The sequence below is a fragment of the Acipenser ruthenus genome, chromosome 12 (genome assembly GCF_902713425.1).
Source record: "Acipenser ruthenus chromosome 12, fAciRut3.2 maternal haplotype, whole genome shotgun sequence".
NCBI lineage: Eukaryota > Metazoa > Chordata > Actinopteri > Acipenseriformes > Acipenseridae > Acipenser > Acipenser ruthenus.
In genome coordinates, this window is record NC_081200.1 from 3146394 (window position 1) to 3170144 (window position 23751).

The window sequence follows — 23751 nt, forward strand, 5'->3', positions numbered from 1 at the left end:
GATTTGACGTCCTTTTTCTTTAAAATGACATTGCTGCCCTCTAGTGTTGAATCTTTCAAATACATACATAATTAAATAAAATTATCTATGAATCATGATCTTAAGCTCGTTTAGCTCTCAACGTTGATTTGAACAAATTCATCGACACTGGCTATTGGCTCATTAAACAGCACATCAGGAGGGATTAATCCAGTTATTTTATACGTTAACTGTTTGTGACTGTTGTAAAATAAATGCCATCAAAGACATCGGAGGGTTTGCATTGAAGTGTAAACGATCTGCCAATAACAATATTAATAATAATAATACTACACAAAGTTGAGAAAGGAGTAAGGATATTGTAATTTACTCGGCATATGCAGTCATTTGACGCCTGTCCACCAGAGCGCGCTACAATCACAGTAGCTGCACTGCCATCTGTGTGGCACAATAGGAATAGTTACATGAATTAAAGCCTCTAAACCACGTATCTGTTTTCTGTGAACTGTACCAACGATTAAGGCTGTTACTGCCCCAAGTCACATGCATACAAATATGGATAAAGGCATCTTCAAATAATAATAATAATAATAATAATAATAATAATAATAATAATAATAATAATAATACAACTTTCATTGTGTTAAAAACATTGCAAAAATACGCAATAGGCAGAGAGAATAATGTGTAAATGGCACTGGGCTAATCCAGTAGAATATTGTGTAAATGTCAGTGTGCTAATCCAGTAGAATATTGTGTACATGTCACTGGGCTAATCCACTAGAATATTGTGTACATGTCAGTGTGCTAATCCAGTAGAATACTGTGTACATGTCACTGTGCTAATCCACTAGAATATTGTGTACATGTCAGTGTGCTAATCCAGTAGAATACTGTGTACATGTCACTGTGCTAATCCACCAGTCCCAGGTATCAAAGAGTGTTTTTACTCCTTCATTATTATAAATTTGTAAACAGGATTCAAATAGACACTCCTGTTCCTACATATGACTGGTGAGCGAGTCTGCTGTAAAGACCATGGATAAAAGCAGGGAAATGATGCATAGCGAATTGACTTTTGAGAATGACTGTGAATTGAACAGCACTGTGCTTGCCAATATTGTAGCAGTGGTGCTGTACTGTAGGGTAATGACGCCTGTATTTTAATGAAAGGTTTCATCAGAGCAAACAAGGCAAGTCTAATTTAAAAACATTTCCAAGGCAGATGAAAAGGTTAATCTATATTGCCTAGGACAAACTGAGGCTAATCATTGGTTGGTCATTTTAACCCAAATAATATGGATCCACCCTCTGAGCAATTCAGTTACATACAGTAGCTCTGGATACCTGAGACACATTGTCCTTTTTTCATATTCTTCTTTATTTGCTCTGTAACTGTACAAATAACCCCCTAAACCTAATTTTATGGACAAACAAACCTTTCTCCTCTTTTTAAATTTTCAAATTAAAAAACACATTGTACCAGTGCATGAAGACTTTGTCCAACAACACTTAAAAGACCAACATATATGTGTATTGCTTTAAGGTGTATCAAAACAATGACATGATGTTAAGAGAACACAACATGAAACGTCTGCGCGGTACGTATTTTAGTTTGCTGGTTAGTTTAAATGTGGGGCACCTAGTTTAAATTCATCCTTACTATACTGTTTCTTTTTATTCCACAATGCAAAATTGCTTGCAAGAATCCCGGATACCTGGTCACTGTAGACAAACACAATTGCACTTTATTTTTTATCCGCAGACATGAACCAGTAACACAGTGACTGTTTCAAAGTTCAACTAGCGCCTACAGTGGCCGTTTCTTCTTATACGCGTATGTCACTTAAATTACCTTTCAAATATATAAAACCAAATTACAAAACATATTATATATACTGAACAAAAGAGGAATTCCTAAAACAGAAGCAGTGATAGAAAGATTTAAAAAAAAGAGAGTGGCAAAACCAGTGTAAAATATCAAGTGTTCTCTCACAGTACAGCCAGCACTGAATGTCATGGTTAACACAAATAAATACTCAACAAATTGGATGCGAAGTAAATAAATAAACAAATATTCATAATACATACAGTAAAACCTGTATTTATGGTCACCTGGGGCCGGTTTTTCAAAACTTTTAATTTGGATCACAGTAATTCCGATCGCATTTTCAAAAACCCAATTGCACAACATAATCCAGATCAAATGCGTTAATTTGATTAGCAAAGTTTTGAAAAACCAGCCCCAGATCTTACTAGACAGTGATCACAGAGAATCCAAAAACAGCCATCCCTTCTTCCAATACAAGTGAATGACTGACACACTTTGAATAAGCATTAAGCAGTCACCTGTCTGTAGCAGCCCCTTTGGTGAACCTGTAATGCAGGTTTTACTGCACTTACACCAGCCTGATCTCACAACACCATACAATGCACACAGTGTCTCTCAAGTGGTTGCATTGTTCAACTGATTGCAGCTGAACAAAAAATAAATCATATTTCTTACTTGTTGCCCACTACTGTTTCATATAGGTTTCTAGATGCAGTTTTTAAATAAATATAAACATGTTTTTATTTTAAAACATGATGATAGATCTGGTCCTGCTTTCACATAGTGTTGCACTTCGATTCTAGAATTTCCAGTCATTAACCAACCAGCTGCCTCCCCTGTTGACTGACATGCTTTCAGCCAGTAGTATTCTTTGTCCTGGATAGCAAGACACTGCTGAGGTGAAACGAGCTAGGAAGTGCAAATGTAACTTCCTGAGAGAAAAGGGCATGGAAACTGAGCGCTTTTCAATGTAGTCCCAGGTATCATGCTTCAAATGAAATATACTTGAGACCTATGTAGCTAAAGTGAGAACCAAACAGGTAAGATTCATGACATTATTTTGTTTGCTAGTTTGCTACAATCACTTTCTATTTCTGGTTCTGAGTCTGTTTCTCATTAATTGCCTGTCTTGCTGTTAGGACATTGGACTTGCTTCTGCATGTATTTGCTCTTCGTTTGTAACACTCAGTGTCCTCAAACTGCCCTCCTCACTGGGTTTGACCATTGCACAGAGTTCAATGTTCTGTATATCCACGTCAAAGGCAGTGGATGCACCACCTTGAGTACTCTCCACAGAGCAAAGGCATTCCTGAAGAGACAGAGTGAAATACGATTAATACAGGACCACAGTGAAGAAAAGACTTTTGTTAAAAAATGTCCTTATCGATTGCCAAGTTAATATGAATATTTGAGTGTGGCACACATGAACCGGGAGATAAAAACAAAACAGGTATTGGGTGGGTCCATAATAACATGTGCAGCTATGGCCAAAAGTTTAGCATCACCGAGAATTTTAGGATTGAGACAATTCCAAAAAAAAAAACACTATATGAACATAATTTAGATATTTTGTTCATCAACATGATAGCAAAGGAACTACAAAATGATATAGTAAAAGTCTAGTGGAAGCCATAATACTAGTGCATTATTTCATGTTAGATTTCGTCAAAATGTCACATTTTTCAATATTTGTCAGTTTTTAGTTAAATATATGGTAAACTGCAAAGCCGTATGTAATTCAATATGTTAACATAACTTTATTCAGCAGGTCTGCCAATAGCTGTACATTAAATGCAATGTACAAATGTTATTGATAGAAATGTCTGCAGGTCGTAGTGTTTACACCAAAACAGCACAGGTTACAGAACGAAATGCTCTAAAAGCATGCCTTTATTCCAGACATGATTGTGTATTCTTGTTTAACACAATAACCTGGAGCACGCTTTTGCCCTCCCTCCCCCCCTCCCCCTTCCCCTTCCCCTTCCCCCCTCTCCCTTCCCCCCTCTCCCTTCCCCCCTTCCTCCCATTCCCCCCTCTCTCTCCCCCCTTCCCCCTCTCTCTCTCCCCCCTCCCCCTTCCCCCTCCTCCCCCCCTTCCACCTTCCCCCTCCTCTCTCTCCCGTGCTAAATGTAAAATTAGGGTTCAACAAACTTACTGCGACATCGATAGCTTCAGGCAGGACACCCTTCTTCATCCAGGGGTGAACCTCCACTAGCTCACTCTTCTGTTCCATCCTGAACTTGGGCTGGGCTTTCTGCATCTGTTTCAGCTTGTCTCTGTCTTCTTTGAGAACCGTCTCAAAATCTCTGCAGTCAAATAAATCAATACATGAATAAATCAGCTACACCAGTAATATACACATCTCCCACACCCCACAGATGGTAATGCAGCATTACATGCGTCAGTACAGAGGAAAAATGCAGGTCGCCATCTGGAACTGCATCTCATCCCATACCTTATCGGTTATTTAATCAAACCTGGTGGACCAGTTTGAAATTGCCAGAGGCCAGAATTTCTTAAACACACATATTACCATGGCCTTGATTCTATTAGTGTGAATAAGATTTAATGACAAACAGGTGTCTGTTTGAGATCTAACTAGATACAGAGTATATATTCGTCCCAAATATTTAAAATCAAATTGGCTACTAAGACTACTACAAACATATATAATTTGCTAACAAGACTAGACATTGAAAGCCAGCCTGCCTGAGCGTCCCCATGTTACTCACCGTGTCGGCACCTGATAAGTCATCATGACCGAATCGTCTGCATTAGAGATCAGCAGCCACATTGGATCCTGGAGGACGTATTTAACGAAGCCAGTGCCCTCTTTCTTTTCCATGCCGGTCTTGCCTTTCAGTTGGTGATCGTTCTCAGAAGAGTCGATGCTTCCAAAGTACTTGCTGGTATTGCTGGTCTGGCTGCTCCCTAAATGGATGAGTGGATTTCTCTTTAGTTCAGTTATACTTGCATTAAAACAAGCGTTGAGTTCTTGTAGAACGGTGGTCTCTTAGACACAAGTGCTAAATTAACTAAGATGTTGCTCCAGTGTACCTTTTGGGAATAATATATATATGTTTCCTGTTATGGAAATGTTATGGTATTGCGTGGCAATCGCATGCGTGTGGCATGTGGTACTGTGTGTCATTTTGTTTTAAACTGTACAACAGCATATTTGAGATGCAAACTGTTGTTGTTTGGTTACCACAATCGTTACCTGTGCCACTGCCTGAGGTGCCACACCCATTGGAGCCCGAGCCCAAGGACCCCGAGTTTGCTGACCCTGTGCCAGACCGCGAGTCTTCCTGCAGCAGAATGTCAAGCAGATCGCTGGAGGAGGAGAGGACATCACTGACCTGGCCTTCACCTGGGGATTCGCCCTGCACAGCAAGGAGGAAGGGACTTTTGAGTGGGGTACGGAGCACACATCACCCGTTCAACTTTATCGAAGAAAAGAAATCGAGATTGTTCAGTGTGCCACATTTTAGAGGAATATACTTTATTTTTGAGATTGTTAATACAAACATATTTATAAAAAGAATTATGCAAGAGGATTTTGTAGATTTTATTTTGTCAGACAGATGTTACACTTCAGTTAGCAAACTGATGGTGTGAACCCATTGCTTGGTAAGAGGCTAAGATACATTTGATCAGGAAATAAATACTTTCATTTAATATTCTTATTTTACAGCTATGCCAACATAGCGTTAAAACAGATTAATATGTTTTCAAGATAAAAAAAAAACAAAAAAGAAACTGGTCCTATCAATAGATTGCCCAAGTTGTCTCGATGTTAGCCTACCTCAATGTTCCAACAACCTCTACAGCTCACTTTATCCCATGCAAGGTTTTCTTCTGACTTTAACCCCTGATCCTTGGAATAAAAGGATCCAGAGGAAATAGGGATATTGGCAGGTGCTCCATACGAGTTTACTACACCAGGATGAATGTGTGCCAGCTAAAGGGTTTAAGGAAAAACATTAACATTAACATCAGCTACTTTTATATGGATGCTGCTAAAATATATAAAATATATAAGGAAAACAGAAAATATATTAAAAAAAAAACAGGGCTTGAAATATTTGTAAAATATATTTCTACATACGCCCTCTGACTCCTTGCTCGTGGCAGCTCCTTTGTCTCTGTCTCCTGCAGTCCCAGCAGCCCCTAGGGACATGGCAGAAGGTCTCGCTTCCTGCCTCTCCACCATCTTGGGCGTCTCTTCCAGCTGCAGGAGATTCAGTTGCAAAGGAGAGCTGCACCTCGACTGGAACAAAGGTGGAGAGGCTTGGTCCTGCACCCCGACCGACTGGGGGGTAGAGGAGCGGGACGGCCCATCACGCTGCTCACTCTCCATCGGCATGTTGTAATGGAACGGCTGCCCAGGAAACTGGGGGTACGCCTGGAAAACATTGGGATTGGGAGCGCCAAACTGGGGCTGTCCTGGGAATGCCGACGGAACGGGGAACGCAGCTTGGGCTGAGAATGTTGGATGTGGGGGGAAAGAGGGCTGTCCGGGGTAAAAGGACGAGTGGACTGCACTGTTCATCTGCGGGAACATATAATTTGGGAGCACGAATGCCACCATTGGAGTAACTAAAGGTGCCGAATACTGTGGCGGCTGCATTTGGCCGCAATTCTCCTGGGCACTCTGCCCATCCCCAAAGCCACACATAGATGGGTTGGTGGCAGGAGGCATAGCTCCTGGTGCAGTCAAGACTGGCATTGGGTAAGCTGGCACAACCGTAGGGAAGGACATAGCAGGGTAGCTGGACTGAGAGGTTTCTGAGGGGGACCAGGGGGTGTGGTTTAGGCCCACAAGAGGGGGCCTGTGTGGCTGCTGATTGTGTGAAGAGGTGCTGTCTGATGAGTCACATTGCTTCACACGTTTAGACTTGGTTTTCTTGTTTCTCCCTGCCTTCTTAAAGGGGGGTTCAGTGGCATCCTGCCCTCTCTGTCTGGGTGTTTGTAAACCTTGAACCAGCAGAGAAAATGTGAATGCATTAAAGAGTTCTGCCCTGAATATGCAAACAATTGAAACAGTTCTACATGCATGTTATTTTTTTTTAAAAATACAGTTTATATTATATGCATGTGAAAGCATTCTAAAAAAGAAAATGTGCAATATACTTTTATTTAAGTCACAGAAGGCAAAGAGTAACTAGTCGGAAAGATAAAAACTTTTATTATAAAAACTAAATAATTATCTTAATTACAAAAATAAAGTACAATTAAAACAATCTAAATTAAATACCAATTTACACTTAAAAAAAAATCATCCCCACTATCCCCATGAAGATCATTTAATGTAAAATAATAATAATAATAATAATAATAATAATAATAATAATAATAATCCCACCTTGTGCACATTTGTGCCCCTTGTGTTTCTCCTGCATGTAGAAGCTGCAAGGAGATTGAAACATGCGGAACCCCCGGGGCTCTTTGAACTTGCTGAGGAAGGCTTGCTCCTCCTGCTGCGTGTGCGCTGCCAGCACCTCTTTGGTGAGGCCCCGCTTCTTGTAAGCTTCCTTCTCCTGGCTCACCACTGGCACTGCACTGGCTGGAGGGGGAGGGGGAGGGGGAGGGGGAGGGGGCTGGCTCTCCACTGGTTCAATACCACTCGGACCCTCTTCCATTATTTCTGAAATGGCAAAAATTCATTTTTCTAATCTATGCTCCAATACCTTTATTTATGCATTTTTAAATACAGCCAACCAGCAAACAAACCAAGTAGAGAAAGTCCTACTAGAGAGACAGTTGTAATAGAGACAGGCGATAATAACATTGACTCCCACATTTAAATGGGCCAAAAGACAGCGGCCACTAGTGTTGTTTTTATTTTGGGCTGCTCGCTTTCGGTGCTGTTTTCCCGATCAGAGTAGTTAAGCACAGATCAGTCCCCTGACAGTACATTCGATCAGCCCTTCTGGAAGGCACAGTGCTAGAGGGGGAGAGCCCAGCATTAGCACTAACCAACTTTTCTCACTTTTAATTTCCTGCCTGCCACCCTCAGAGGAAATATGGATTTCTTAGTTAAAATCCTGTAGGTAGTTTTGAAATAATTACCAGGGACAGGCAGAGTCTTATCTGGGTTATTTGAGTTCTATGATTGCAGTTCTTTTTGTCTGCTTTTCAATTTCCTAAAACATTTCAATGTGCTCAGGATATACTGGTAAGCTGCTGCAATGACAGACGCTTATAGTGGTTAGTTTGCAAAAATCAAAAAAGAGAAATTATTAGCAATACAGAAAGCATGACAAGATGCATACATTTAAACTCTTGCAAAATAATTAAAGAAATATGCATGCAATAAGAAAACACTATTAGGGTATTTATAACCTTGGCATAGGTTTGATTTTCTTGTCGTTCAGTTGCTTTGCAATTTGAACAGTTAGGGCCATTCAATGAATACAAGTTAATATTGTTGTTATTTCAGCACCAATACTGACTATAATATGTATTAAACAGAGGGAATAGGCATGGAGTGGGAGCTTATTCGAGGTACAAATTGAACATCATGGTATATATTAATGGAATACTTAATCTTATTAGGTGCTTTGAGAGTGCTTTCTGCCAATTTAGTCAAATTGAAGCGGATGCTATCAGCTTAATATTAGAATTTGCACACTTTTTTAGGTGTGGATTAAACTGTTATAAGCTTCTGAAGACTGATTTTGAAGCTCGATTACTGCTTCAGTAATGATATATATAAATTTCTGATTTTACATGATATCATTACTGAAGCAGTAATTGAGCTTCAAAATCAGTCTTCAGAACTGATTTTGAAGACTACAAAAATAAAACGAATAGAAAAAATTAAAAAAGTAGTAAAAACACGTTTAAAAAAAGAAAAAAAGAAAACACAAAACAAAAGGTTTATGTGTGTACCGGATTCAGGCTGTGGTTTCTTGTCCCCAACGTGAACAAGAGTACTGCTGTAACTACACTGGCTGGTAATGGACACAACACTGTCAGCCTTGCTGGGTAAAGCAAGCAGGGTCAGTGAAGCGCCAACTACCGCTGCTGCAGAAGCGTTTTCAGGCGACTTCAACGAAGCAAGATCAGCTTGATGGTCTAACAAGGGAGAGTCTGCTAGAAAAATCACAGCACATAACGAAGAGAAGAAACAATTTCAAGAACCGTTTTTGTAAAAAAATAAATAAAAAATACTTAAGGGCAGGGTAGCCATCTTTGTCTCAAATATGGTCACACTAGCTCTTAGTTTTGGCTGATTTTCTATTTAACCCTTTCAGTCCAAGGTCCTGCCTTATCTTAGCGCTGTATGCTAACATAAGCCGTATGAAATCACGTTGGAACCTCACATGACTCCTAGGTCCCAGTCTGAAATATGTGTAAAACATGTATTTTTTGTTCAGTTCTCATGTATACTCAAAAAAGGGGTTCCTTCTTCAGCTGGACACAAATAATTCAGGACTGAATGGGTTAAAATCAAACTTCAAAAACTTTTCAGTGCAGCCGACACACAGCTCCTACTTGCAACAAAGTTGTTTATTGTCAGTTCAACAATATAGTGTGTTTTTATTTTGTATTCTTTTCTTTTTTTAAATTGAGAACTTTTGAAATGGTCCCCATTGTTCGCAGTCAAAAATCAGACTGTACACTCCGCTTTATTTTTAAATAAAAAAAATCATATATTAAACATGATAATTGAAAAGGCAAGGGCACATATGATAAAAAGCAGCTGGCAGTCAAAAGGTTAATCAAAAAATTTTATTAACGTAGTTTCAAAACTATTTAAAAAACTTACAAGAACCATACCCCTCCAGAACTGTATTAAATCCATCGGCATTAATACACACACACACACACACACACACATACATATATATATATATATATATATATATATATATATATATATATATGCGCTCACACACACACACACACACATGCTATACCTTGAGAAAGTAGCATGCTGTCATCAGTGACACCCTGCTTGTCTTTGTCAGAGTTGTCAGAAGATGCAGTGTTGGAGGAAGACACACATTTCCTCTTAACAGTGACTGGGATATTACAGCTATCCAGAAACCTGGAAACAACACAGCAAAGTGAGCCTGCTTGGTCTTGCTGTTGTACGGTATACACCACACAGTCAAACCTGTATCAAGTCTTAAACAATTAAAAACCTGGGCAACACTTTCATTAAGTCTTATTAAATCAGGTAGGATTTCCTTTTGAACAGTGCATGAACACGTGTTAATTTTGCAGGACTTCCATGCTTTTCTCGTGGTTATACTATGCGTTTGCCATAGTTTGCCATATGTTTTTTACATGCTTTACCATAATTCTCTGGGTTTTACAATGCATACCTATGCTTTATTTAACTTTGATCTGCTTTTACTGTGGTAAACTTATATAAGGGGAACTGAATTTATTATTTATCAGCTTTAAAAATCTCCTCATAATCTAAAAGCAGAAACAGTAAGACATAAAAGCTCTGAAAATGCAGACAGTATAAAGTATTCCTTCAATTTACCCGTATGCAAGACTGTGATTCTACAAAGGAGTTCATTGGTTCTTTTTTGTGGGAAGTATAAATAGGTCTTTACATGTGCAGATTTGACAGGGGGTTCAGTGGCTCGCTCAGATTTGTTTTTCAGATAGGTAAATCAGATTATAAACTGCATATAGCCTCTAGTATAGTCAATAGACAAGGCAGAGAACTTAGATGGAGATAGCATGCATCTAGGCCATTAGGCTTGAATAACAGCGCACTTCACATTATAACAAACACCGTGCTCCTGTTCAAATAATGCACAGCACCAATCAAAACAAACTCGGTGAAGTGCCTGAAGGAAGCGGGCCTGCAGTGTTATGCACATGAGGACGACTGCTGCAAGGATCTGAAGATAATAAAACCTACTCAACTGGTATTTATAAACAGCTTTGATGCAACAGCCACTCATATTTGCTGAGTTGAAATGGATTATTTCTAGTAATAGCAAGACACGGTGTACAAAAATAAGCAAATGTTTTTGAAGACATTCAATGACGTCTGAACAGCCTACAGGCCTACAGGCTGGCTGCACTCCTCGCAGAACCTTTCTTTAGAAATGTTTCTTGAATCTTTCATGACCGGATTTTAATGGATCAAAATGGGCTTTAAAAAGAACAAAACAATGGCACACCATTCCTCAAAGCAAGCCTTAAAAGTTTCATGAATACTGCCCTGTAACACCATTGGCTCTTTTACTGACCTGATAACACTGTCAAGACAGCTGATTTGCTGGTAGGAATAAACGGTCTGTTCCTTATTGCTTATCTCTTCAGACTTGGTGTTTGTTTTCTCAGAAATGCCTGTTGTATTACCATTCCCAGAGATAAGGAGAGTGTCTTTGGTCCTCACATTTGAGTCCTTTTGTGGTTCAGCTAAAAAAAAAAAAAGAAATGTATACATTTAATGAACGAATGAAACAGAATGTCACTTAAGAAATAGAAGCAGGTTAACTAAGAATGTCCAGTTAATTCCACCATGCTGGTAGATTGTTGTAGATAATTCTAGCACTGACCATTCATACTTAAATACTACTGTAACACTAAAGTATGATAATAATAATAATAATAATAATAATAATAATAATAATAATAATAATAATAATAATAATAATAACCAGCAGAGCTGTGTTTCTTCGGCTCCAGTTTAGCTCTGGACTCAATAAAGATCTGCGGCCCGTGGTTCTTGAGCATGTGTACACCTTTACAGATCTCTTGAAATGTTCTCTACAAAAGAAAAAAAGCAAAACAAACCCGATTTTAATCTTGAGATTATTAGTAAATGCATCTTAACAAAGAACTGAATGGAAATTAATTTAATATGTGTACATTTTGAATGCAGACTTACAGGCTTCTCCTTTTGTGACTCTTCATTTAGATGACCAAAGCTCTCACTGGATGAAGCCACACTTCTTAAATGCTCACGTGATTCATTGCTTCCTAAACTCCCATACCCACTGGAGCCATGGCTGTGCACCGGCTACAAGAAACACATTTTAGAAAAAATAACTAAATACAGCATGTGACACCAGGCATACACACACAAACACACAATGATCCTAGACCAATTGATGTAAGCAAGAACATGCTTTTGACTTTAGTTTCAAGCACAAACCATGTAGTTAGCCACAGTGTAGAAGAAAGCATGCTGTGTATAACTGTGAATTCAACATGTTTCAGGACGTACCTGGAGCAAAAGCCTGTAAATCTGCTCTGTGATTTCCTGAATATCAGAATCGATTATTTTACCCTCGGTAAACGGTGGAGCGGCAAAGACATCCTCATTTACAGGACCACTGTTCAAACAAAACAAAGTATTTAATGATTAAAATACAACATAAAAAAGAGCAAAAGCAATCTGCAATTATGTAATTTGATATATTCTAAATCAATATTTCTTCACAGAATTATTAGATTTTTAATCCTTTGTTTTGGCTACAGATTGCTGCGTCTTATTTTGAGGACAGTCAAGTTAGACGTGCCCGTAATCAGAGCAGTGAAATTTCACACTGGCTATGAAGCTCAGCACAGAGAACATGGAGCTTTATCATCACTGTGGGTAGGAAGGCACCAAGAAAAGCTTCAGTTTCTTATTTTATATTGAGGCGTTATAAAAGCATCTGAAGGGCTATATTTGGAGAATTAAGTAACATTTACACTTAACTTTCGCACTTAACAAAATCAGAGTAAGCTATTATAGCATTAGCATTAAAGAGAACATTAAAATAACAGATAGATGCCAGTTAAAAATGCTCCAACAAATTACAAAGTAGCCTATCCTCAAATGAGCAGTATGGCACTTAATGGGTTAATAATATTACTCCTTTTTGCATAAACACCCAATCTGATTGTGATCAGTCGATTCAATGGGACATTATCAAGCAAAAATCATCCCATAGGAATGGGCCAGTAGGTACCTACTAGCCTCCCAACAGGTAGAGTGGGTCCAGTTCAAGCGCTTTAATGGATGTCGGATGTAGTAGCCACTAGAGGGCACTAAACAAGCGGTGTTGAAATATTACTAAAAATGACTTTAATAGTAACACAGTTAGGTTTAGGGGTAGACATTAGGTTAGCTGTAGACATTAGGTTTAGGTGTAGGGGGTAGAGTTAGTGGTTAGTAGGCTAGTAGGTAGCTACTGGTTAGTTTGTCTTATGTCACCCGATCTGATTGAGATCATTCGATTGAATGGGACATTATCAAGCAAAAATCATCCCATAGGAATGGGCCAGTACTTCTGCTGCTAAGAGATTTTACAATAAAAATCAATACTCCTTTAAATTTGTGACACTTACGTTCTGACTGTATGTCTTCCTATGATAAACGACACCTTCCTGCTCCAAGGGTTGACAAAACTAGACCAGCTGGTATCCATAGTAACATATTCTCCGTTCCGAGCACAAAACCGAACTGCACAATGATCTGTGAAGGGCTGCCCTGCACACTGCAAAACTAGTAAGAAAAAATCAATGCATAGAAAGCATTCAACAAATGTCTTGCATAACTATCCAAAATAATTCAGTACTTTGCAAAAAACTATAATTGAATGTGATGACACATATAATTAATCCCAAAGCATTTTCGCCACAAGTTACTCTCTGAAAAGACAACACTTTTCATGCAAGTCCAAACAGCTGTGTATTAAAGCTACAGTACAAACTTACTTTTTTTGTGGACAGCCAACATCAAATGCCTGTCGCTGGGGTGCAGATACAGCAACACAGGTGTCCCTATCAAGTCCTGAGGAAGATAACCCAGCAGTGGCACCACTCTGAAGAAACAGATTAGATTGAATGATTCATGAGCAACATGTTATATTTAAGAGGGTGAACATGTTAATTACTACAGTATAGGCAAATCACCCCACAGTGAAGCCACCAACCCATAGGGCTTAGGCAGTTACCCCCCATGGTTCTATAGGAGAATGAGGACTAACATTAGCAGCCCCCTGTCCCGGGCAATGGGAACAGGATTGCCCTAAAAGCTCCCTTTATACCAGTATACCTGCCACTTTGTCCAATACAATGTTCTTTAAACAGAGGCATTCAGTTTGAAGTGTGTCTCCTTTGTCACATCATATCTACAGCTGAAACTGTTATTTGAGGTATTGTTTTTTTTTTCTCAAATGGAAAAATGCCAGTTAAAATGAAAGACCAGTTTGCTGAAAGCGCTTGCCTTAATAGACTAAATGTAAAAGTTAAAAGCTGTATTTTCCTTACAAACTGACTGTATTGCTCTATTAAAAGGATGTATCCAAGGTTAGGTGTTTTGAAACACAACAGTATATTATAAGGACGTTTTTGTGAATGTTGTCGCTTACTTATTCAGTGAAGGCAATCTTTTATTAAAGCACGAGTCAGTTTTGTCATTTGACAGTGTTCATTTTAGAAACGAAAACAAACTCCCACCTTTCATCCACATCCTCAAACATGCAGCTCGGGGTGTGGGTGGTGGTAAAGATCCTCTTATCTGCAGGAATCCTGGGTGCTAAAAAAAAAAAAAAAAAAAAGAATATGTAAGGTCTTCCTGTCTGCACTGTGAACCCATGCACTGTGACGTCACCAGCGGGACCAGAAAAAAGGGTCGAAACAGATGAAACCAATTCTCATTGTGCACGAAGGGCAACAGCAGCAAATTATATAAAACAAAAAAATAATGACACCGATACAGGAGAGTAGTGGACACAAGAGACAAGAGGCATAGCTGGCATTTCAAGCACTTCCAGATGTTGCAGGATCACTGCAAATGGTTGTGAATTCAAACCTAAGAGACTCACTGAATCACCGGAGTTAAGATGCTTTCTCCCCGATAGATACATTACTGGATACCTAAACTTAGAAATGCAATGATTTATTCAATTTATGAACTGATACTATGTGTACATATTTTTTCACATCACTAGGGTTATTTCGGTGTGTGCAGCCATGAATATTTTGGAAAATCGAATCAAATCAAATTTTAAAATCAGGTAATATTGAAATGTGTGATTATAAATGAATAGTAAATATAAATATTTGTGTTGTATTGTATTGCTTATAGCATTGTTTGCACTTATGACGAATAGTAGATTTGCAAATTTTCAATGACTGTATCGTTAATGAACTAATTGAGGTCAGGTGCTAATGTGTTTAATAGTGTGGACTGTATCTATTCACGTCAGCACGATGAAGGCAGTCTGGCCAAAACATGGCTTTGTTTTTAACTTTGTTCTTTTACAATAATAAATAATAAAAGGAAGGACATTTGATATTATTGACATTTGGAAGGATATTATTATTATTATTATTATTATTATTATTATTATTATTATTATTATTATTATTATTATTATTAATTATTATGTTGCACCTTATATTTTCATCAATTGTGAATTCAAACTAGAAATGTCTATAAAAAAAACAAGAACTTGTGGCAAAAAGTGGGAAATACACAACAATTACAAGTAGTTCCATGCTGGCAGCAAACTTCCAATTCCTCTGCGATTAACGTAAGTGTGTCATCGGCACATGCCAACCGTGATGAACAGGAAACCAAAATAGCAAATACAGTTCCGGATCCTATTCATAGTGAAGGCAGGAGAACAAAGCCAAGCCAATCTTGGGAAGAGGAAGGCTCTACACCGTATAATAAACCCATCACACAGAACAGTCTGTTTTTAAATTGAGTGCAGTGCGTTTCTACCACATGCTGGTCTGCCTGCCTGCCTCCTCTCCACAAATAAAGGAAACTAGCTTCCAATTACACACGTAGCTACAATTAGTAACTCTTGAGATAGATTTATTCAAACAGTTGGCATTCTACATCATTCTAAACAAAGGTACAGTGTAAAAAAACAAACATTTTTTTAAAGAAAAGTATGAAATGTTTAAAAACGATGGAGAGTATGCAAATCACTTTCTGCAATCTGCAATATCCACCATCATCTCAAAAGCCTCCCTTAAACATACTAAGCCGTGTTAAATATTCAAAATGATCCCCCTGCTTATCCCTCTAGCTCAGGTGTGTCAAACTGAGTTCCTTGGAGGGCCGCAGTGTCTTCTGGATTTCGTTCCACCCAAGCTCTCAATTACTTAATTGGTCTAATTACTTGATTAACTGGACACATTTAACACTTCTCACCAGGCCTCAAAATGTTTCACAGGTAGTGTACCTTGAATCAAGTGCATTTTTAAAACCATCAACTGTAAAAGACCTTGAAAAATATTAAATAAGTCAACTTCAACAAATAATTCGATCAATTATGTTAATTGAGAGCTTAAGTTGGAATGAAAACCAGAAGACCCTGCGGCCCTCAAGGAGTTTGACACACCTGCTCTAGCTTAACATGAATAGATATCAGATGTTAATCAGAACAACCCTAGTTTATATATTCAATATTCATACATACAGACTATGAAAGGATCCCATTAATGAGAAGGTGTGTACAGCACTTGCATTTCCTTTACCTTCATATCCAGAGTGTACTCTTTCTGCAAGCAGCAGACAGCTGAAATGGTCCTCAGCATGTTTAGAGTGCTGTACCTTCATCAGGTAAGGAGTCATCCGGAACGGGCAGTACTGCATTTCTCCCACTCGCTCTTGCCCTCCGCTGTGAAACATTGTTAAAAGATCAGAGGTCAGGAATCAGTGCAAAGTCATTTCTAGATTCTCCAGTAGATGGAGACATTGGTTTGTGCTGCAAGTTACCTAGAGTCACAGCTTTATAAATATAGGAGCTCACCTGATGCGACAGAAAAAAGATTTTTCCTGCATGGAGTCTGGAGGCGATGACTCTGTAAGACAAGAATAAAAAATGGTTTCTGGAACTGTACTTCAATTATACCCTATTTGTGAGTTTGTTATTTAGAAAAAACTAAAAACATGTGGCAAATGAATCATCACAACTACGATTGTATAGACACAAACTCCCTTGTCGACACGGATAACGTTGTACACACCGGCCCCAGAACACATGCTCCAGGATGGCAGCCTGTAAGGTGCTGTGAAGCTGTAGAAGACGCTCACGTCTTGTGGCAACAGGAACTCCACAAACTTGGCATTCCTGAACACCTCTCTCTTACAGTTCAGGATGCACGCAGCTTGATCGGAGATGAAAACAATCTTCCCTGTGATCAGAGAGACAGCCACAGCAAATACATCCTGTGGGCAAAAAGCACATGATGAGGCTGCAGTGTAAACATGCTTTAAAAACAGCACACAAGCATGCACTTGTGAATAGCACCTGCGGTATCATAAGCTGCACACTTACATTGTTTTTCAGCGTGTACTCAGATGTGATGTTGTCTATCTCTTCAATGGTGTAAGAGGAAACATCAAGACCGGAGGGCTGGCTTTCGTTGATCATGAGCAACTGATAGTACTCCTCATTAGCTATAGAAATAACAAAAAAACCACTGCGTCAACAAGGAAAATTAATAAATGCATTGGCTTTTTGTCAGTTTTCTTGGTAAGGTTAACATTAGTTAATTTTGATTATTGTAAAACTAAAGAAATCAAAAAGTGTCCCTTTCAAGGTCTGTTTGCATTATGCTTACTAGTGAAAGAAATAAGCACTTCATACAAGACGTTTCTGTAACTTAAAAAATAATGATGATCCGAGTACCTAGTTTGTATATTTACAGTGACAGGTTTAAAACCACACTTATGTATCCAGCCATTTCAAAGCATTTCTTATTTGAGAGAGAGGCCATTGACCTGAGAACAACATGGTGTTAGTGTACCTGATGAAATTTAAAGCTGGCATGGGGGGTAGGGGTAGTTGAGAAGCCACATGTCTTCATACCTTTGACTTGCTTCACACAGCGCAGTGCGTAATTCAGCGTAGCCAGCGTGCTGGATTTCCCTTTGGCCCTCTTTTCAGAAGGGAGGCGTACTTTCAGCTGCTTCAGAGTTTTCAGCAACTCTTTTTGAGTCTTGGCCTTCGCAGACTCTTCACTACTGCAATGTTGAAGCAGAAATATTTACATGGCTGAAATTATAGACCTGCTATTAAAATTTGATATATAATGGAAACAAAATACGTTATCATGAAGTCACTACAGCAAAACAGAGCAACAGATTTATTATGACACTGGGCTAACAGCTTAAACAGCAAAAGGGTTTGATCACAGTGCAACCCTAAGACTGCTTCACTAACCTGCAGCCACTAGTGGATGGGTTGTCAGGCTCAGAACTGGCACTGAGGAGACTGAATGCATTGGAGCTGCTGGGTGGGGACGGACTCTGGGAGTTCACGCTATGGAGAGAAGTAAAGACATTTAGTTTGAACCTGGCACTTACTGGGTGTAATGTTGCACTGGTCACAGCTACTAGATGGTCCACTTGCTTTGTATTGCAAGTGCAGACAAGAAAGATAGATAGATTTACTTTGGTTTTTACTGCACAGAATTCTACATGACACTGTATTGTTTATAATGACACAGCATTGATAGATATTTTTGGTACAAATGCATCCCCCACCCCAAACACACACACACACACACACACACACACACACTCATATTCCCCTAAACAGGATGATTACACAATGAGGTTCATTGCAATTATAATTGCATCCACTCGGACTATGGTCTTAACCTCGGGTATGCGGCTTAAGCTTCCAGCAATACCTTCTACATCCTATTTATAGTGCAAACGAGCTTACTCCACAAACCAAGTCCAGACATCTGAATTACAGTAAGTAGAGCAATGAATGAAGGTTTTAAATAAGCTATCGGCTAAATCAGTCGCACCTGAGTGTAACACCAAAAGTTAGCATCCTAACACTAAAAGTGTTGGGCTTGTCTGGATTAGTGGTTTTAGAGCTTTTAACCTCATCTCATCTCATCTCATCTCACTGACAAGGGACAGAATCCGTATCGGCAGTGCATCACACAGCACTGCCCGTTACACTCCTTTAACCTTGGCGATCGGCTGCAGCCACTCTGTGATCTGGGTAGCAGCAGCAGTGTAACTGGGCAGAGGCTGGGAGCAAACCAGCGACCCCGCACACCGCAAGCTAGCATCTAAATCACAACGCAAAAGAGCTGGTGTTGTCTGAATCACACAACACTGCCCGTTACATGAGCTAAATTAAGACATCTGCAATAGGGCCTTGGCTTCAGTGTATCCTAAATAATCTTACACAGTAATAGAGCCTTAAATAGATTACAATGATAAGTCTTATCTATTAAAGTACCTTGGGAATGTTATGCTTAGTTTACCCTATGAGATTTATATGGATGGCGGTATTATTTTGGGAGCAATCCTTCAGTTGAGTTATGGCTCAAGATAAGAAAACTATATAAAAGAAACAGGCAGTTCATTTGCTGGATTAAACTATTGGTAGAAACTGTCACTAAAAAACAAAATCACACACGAGACAACGACAACAATAACACCAACGACAACGACAATGACCTTTTATTGCTCTCTGAAGATTCCAACAGCACAGAATCCTTCCCGTTCCCACTGGAACTCCCTGAAGATTCATTCCCATGGGAGCCACTGCTCGTCATCTCCATGTCGCTGTGCAAGCCCTGCCTGGGCGAGGGGGCTCTCCTGTCCTGGCTGCTGTCACTGCCATCGGAGTGAAGCACAAGCTCTGCCTCTTCATGCCTGGCTTCTGAAAAGCTGCTCATTCTGTACAGCCGGGGTCTGGATGCTGAACACGCTGGGACATCTTCAAAATCAGGGTCCCGCTCAGGGCTCTGCCCCTCCAAGGTGGAATAGAGATAGTCTTCAGACATCGGATGTTAGGAGGTTTGAAATGCAAGCAGGCAAAACACAACCCATTTATATTGTCTTGCTTCCAATGAAAGCTGGCTCTCACTCGATGTTGAGAAGCAGGAATCTTGAGTATCTGTTAAAGTCAAAAGAGACATAGATAAAAACACATTTTCATCCCGAAGGTGAACAGATGTATTACAGCAGTCTACTGTACATCAAACAGCCCCTTCAAAAAGTGTCTTACTGTACCTGTGCAGACAGGGTAGAATAAAAAAGGATCAATGTCAGGGTTTGAAAGACATATTGTATGTGTCTATGTCTGGGTTTGAAAGACGTATTGTATCTGCTGATTTACTCGAGCAATTACTGGCAACTTGCTACAGACGGCAAATAGGCTTACCTCAGAGGCTTTGCCGTACTGAGGTAGTGACCAGCTAAAAGGTACCCTATTACAATAGGTTTTACAAGGACATGAATCTGTTCTTAATGTTGCATCCGGATACATTAAGGCAGTACTGCTAAAGTAATATTAATAGCAATAGTATGCTTTATAAAAAGCCTCATAAAGGAACAGCTTACCAAGATGAGTGAGTATAAAAGTGCGGACTCGGTGGTGCATTTACAGAAACGCATGGGGACTCTCCGCATCTATTACAGAGTGGCAGGCACGCTACTGACAGCATGCCAATCAGATTAGAAGTCACATTCATCAATATGGGTAAATGCACGACAGCACAGGCAAGTGTAGTTTAATATAGATACAGTGAGATAGAACAGCGGTAGCACACTGTGTTTATTACCAGAGTCCAGGTACAAAAGTCTGAGGTCATGAAATCTGCGTCACATCAGAGAAGTATCGTCACTAACACTGTTAAAATGACTCAGCTGCAGAAAGACAGTTGAATTGACATTAAGACATAATAAATAAATACCCCCTGTCATTGTTTTTAATAGGTCAGTTTCAATAAAACGTATTTTTTAACTGTGCTTGAGGTGCAATAAATAAATACAAAAAAACAAAGATGACCTTTGTGGTAATATGCTTTAACAGCATTGCCAATGTACTAAAAACAAGGAGTCACTATGGCATACAGCTTCCATTTCAATTCATTTCAGTACTGAAATGTTTTGGGACTACTGTGTCTATGCAAGCATTGACGTATGTTTGTCAGATTAGTAGGCCACATAACGGGTTCTGTCTAAATAATTCAAAAGGATCTATTGTTCTCACACTGACACTGCAGTGACACTGGGTATAAGCAAAGAGAAATGAAGGGGAATGAAAAATGACACTGCATGGAAAATATCCCACTAACACACAGCATCGGCACAACAAAACAGCTTCTTTTGTTCTCACTTTGACAAAATGTTCTGTCACATCTTTCAGTGTAAAAGCTAAGCTGTACATCTGAGGGTTTCCTGTAGCCACAGAAATGCACGTATACAAGCTCATTCAACCTTTGTTATCAAAGTGAAGTGCCTGAATGCTCCCTGTAAATAGAATTACCACAAGTGAATTTCCTGCAGCCACAGCTCAAAACCTCACTTTGCAGGTATTAATCTCACTGGGGTTTTACTAGCAATTTGCATTAACAAGACTAATCATTATTTATGAAACCATTTACCAAGAGTCATACACATAATTACAGCCAGTTTCACATGTTATAAATATTTGTAATTGTTTTAAAAATGTATTTAACAAATAACTGCCTGCTAGACGAACAGCTTCAAATCTTAATCATATTTAAGACCTATTTCCCCAGCCACAAAAGCAGCATGTAAGAACATGAAGATGAATGTGAATCGCCTTAAAAAGCCCTGTTTGCACAGTAACATTTGTCAGACAGGCACACATCCAGTTGTTCCCAGTTTGCATAGCTTGGCATTCTCCAAAACTCTGTTCACCCACTGTCTCTCTCCAAACATCCTGTCTTTTGAAGACTGCATTAACAGAATTGACTGTGCGATTATGTTTTTACAGTATATCAAACGTCACACAGCCGTGTCATTCCATCTCAAGTGCAATGAGGGCGGTTGTCAGTCATTACATTGTGTTTTGTTGCAAGGGTAGCAGACCCTCAATATGCATTTGCACTCTTCAAGAGCATCCAGATCACAAGGGCTCCACAGCTCTTCTGTGGCAGGTACAGGACACCTACTTCTCCAGCACTTGTGATTTTTCAGGGCACATCACACCCTTGATTAAAGACAGTCTAGGGGGTCTAGGGAATCCCCAAGCAGCCAAAGATATTCATCTAGGTACAGTAGGAATATGTGACTTAAGATTTTCCATAACAATAATAAATCCCAATATAAACTTTCTATGGGTTATGCTGAACAAAACTTAGCTGTATGTAAATCAATATGTTAACGTAACAAGGTTTAATTCGACTTGCAAAATTAGTTAATTCTATAGAGGTTTATAGTACATATCCATAGCTGTATATGTACTATAAGCCTACTTTACTCTAAAATCCAAATCTCAAGTAGACACCATGATTAGAGCTTTCATTTTTTATCCTGTCATTTACTACTTATTTATTTCACAAACTGATAACTCCCCCCCTCGCTGACATCCATTACTTTGTGTCAATTATACCTGTCAAAGTTACTTGACGATCCCAGAATATGCCTGTCCTAATAGGAGGCTGTGTGGTCCAGTGGTTAAAGAAAAGAGCTTATAACTAGGAGGTCCCTGGTTCAAATCCCACCTCAGCCACTGACTCACTGTGTGACCCTGAGCAAATCACTTAACCTCCTTGTGCTCCGTTTTTCGGGTGAGACTTAGTTGTAAGTGACTCTGCAGCTGATGCATAGTTCACACACCCTAGTTTCTGTAAGTCGCCTTGGATAAAGGCGTCTGCTAAATAAACTAATAATAATAAACAAATACCAGGTCCTGCCTGCACTGTCAACGTAGCCCTTGGTACAGCATGCAGACTCCCCTCATCCACCATCCACTTACTGTATGTACACTGCTACTGTTCTGTACACACTAACCACAAAAATAACAATCGTATGACCAATGCAAAAAGAACATGCGCCACCAGCCTTGTTACATTCTCATTATGAAAACAGATTTTACATCTTGAAGTCCCTTGTGCCACTTCGTTCTCAACAGGCTTTGATGAAGTAGTTTAACGTTTCACTGTTGCGGGCGGGTGGTACAGTGACCCTACCTCTGAGGACGCATTTTTTCTTTCAATTGTTTGTTCTACAAAACGGGTGCCGTGCACATAAATGAATAAATAAATAAATACAAACAGCTTACAGGGATTTGCAAATTATTAATTACATTCAAGAAATTACACTGTATAAATACAAATACATAAATGGAGCGTGGGTCCGTTTCTTAATCTAAACACGCTGACCCACCAGTGGATTAGTTATGTAACCTTTTTTTTAAACTGTCTTTAATAGCGCGTTTCACCGTTTATGCCATTTTAAAAACACATTCAAGAAAAGAAACTAACGCTAAATACACTGTATGAATTTAAACCTAGGCACGCTACAATTTAACAATACAATTGATTTTACCACGGTGCCGCTGCCTCATAATTAGAATGCCGCTGTGTTAACCATACCTAGCACAATGTGACAGCGACTGTACGCAATGCTTGATACATTATTAAATAAAACCAATACATAAAAAGTTTCAATACCTGAATGTTAAAAACAAAACATTGACTGTCCGTCTTGAGTTTTTTTTTCTTTAATGGAAAAGCTGTGTCGCGCTCTTGTCAATTTATTCAGAATTCCTGTGTAATATCTAAACGCCTATATTGAAAGTTACATAAACCAGACTGAGCTCCGCTGTAACAACACTGCCTGCAAAGATACTGCACTTGCTGAACGTGACCCCATTCCCTGCAGACAACCCTATTGGTTGCAAGAGCTTTGCGTGTCCAGGGATCTGTGCCTCTGCGCACCGATTGGCTTGTGTTGCAGCCAGTCTATTTGCATAATACACACATGGAAAACCATTCTACCCACAGTACTACGAGTATGACAATGTGGGCGTTGTGGTGGACGAGTACTATTGGCCCTCTTACAGAAAGAAACGACTAAGTTTTAATTGTCCGCTGTTATATAAACGCGGTTGAACCTTTTTCGGCAGCACTAGTATTGATGGTCGATAAGCTGTCGCTGTAATAACGTGTATTGTTTTTTAATTTAATATATTTATTGCATTGTAAGCAAAAATACATATTAT

The 23751-nt window shown here is 39.2% G+C and overlaps 1 protein-coding gene across 3 annotated transcripts; it reads right to left on the reverse strand.

Annotated features, from left to right (window-relative positions):
- Positions 1-654: 654 nt before the first annotated feature.
- Positions 655-23471, reverse strand: LOC117416452 (period circadian protein homolog 2-like). 3 transcript variants are annotated; one of them, XM_034027522.3, is made up of 24 exons: positions 23201-23471; positions 19230-19671; positions 17968-18066; positions 17614-17768; positions 17080-17201; positions 16769-16970; positions 16552-16603; positions 16277-16419; positions 14240-14318; positions 13496-13602; positions 13127-13283; positions 12018-12126; positions 11679-11810; positions 11449-11557; positions 11035-11206; positions 9736-9866; positions 8705-8905; positions 7176-7457; positions 5919-6787; positions 5616-5771; positions 5031-5193; positions 4543-4741; positions 3966-4116; positions 655-3119 (listed from the first exon to the last, which is right to left on the reverse strand). In XM_034027522.3, the coding sequence occupies exons 2-24, from the start codon at positions 19556-19558 to the stop codon at positions 2946-2948; spliced, it is 4293 nt and encodes a 1430-aa protein (XP_033883413.3). In that variant the 5' UTR covers positions 19559-19671; positions 23201-23471; the 3' UTR covers positions 655-2945. The 3 variants fall into 3 exon arrangements, with proteins under 3 accessions (XP_033883413.3, XP_033883412.3, XP_033883415.3); XM_034027521.3 differs by having other exon boundaries at positions 8705-8908; XM_034027524.3 differs by lacking the exon at positions 8705-8905 and having other exon boundaries at positions 656-3119; positions 23201-23470.
- Between the last annotated feature and the right edge of the window lie 280 nt (positions 23472-23751).

Coding starts and splice junctions, on each gene's coding strand:
- LOC117416452 (XM_034027521.3), bottom strand. CDS start 19,558: ATGTCTGAAGACTATCTCTATTCCACCTTGGAGGGGCAGAGCCCTGAG. Junction 16,604..16,768: donor GAGCATGTGTTCTGGGGCCG/GTGTGTACAACG, acceptor CTTGTCTTACAG/AGTCATCGCCTCCAGACTCC. Junction 5,772..5,918: donor CGAGCAAGGAGTCAGAGGGC/GTATGTAGAAAT, acceptor TAAACCCTTTAG/CTGGCACACATTCATCCTGG.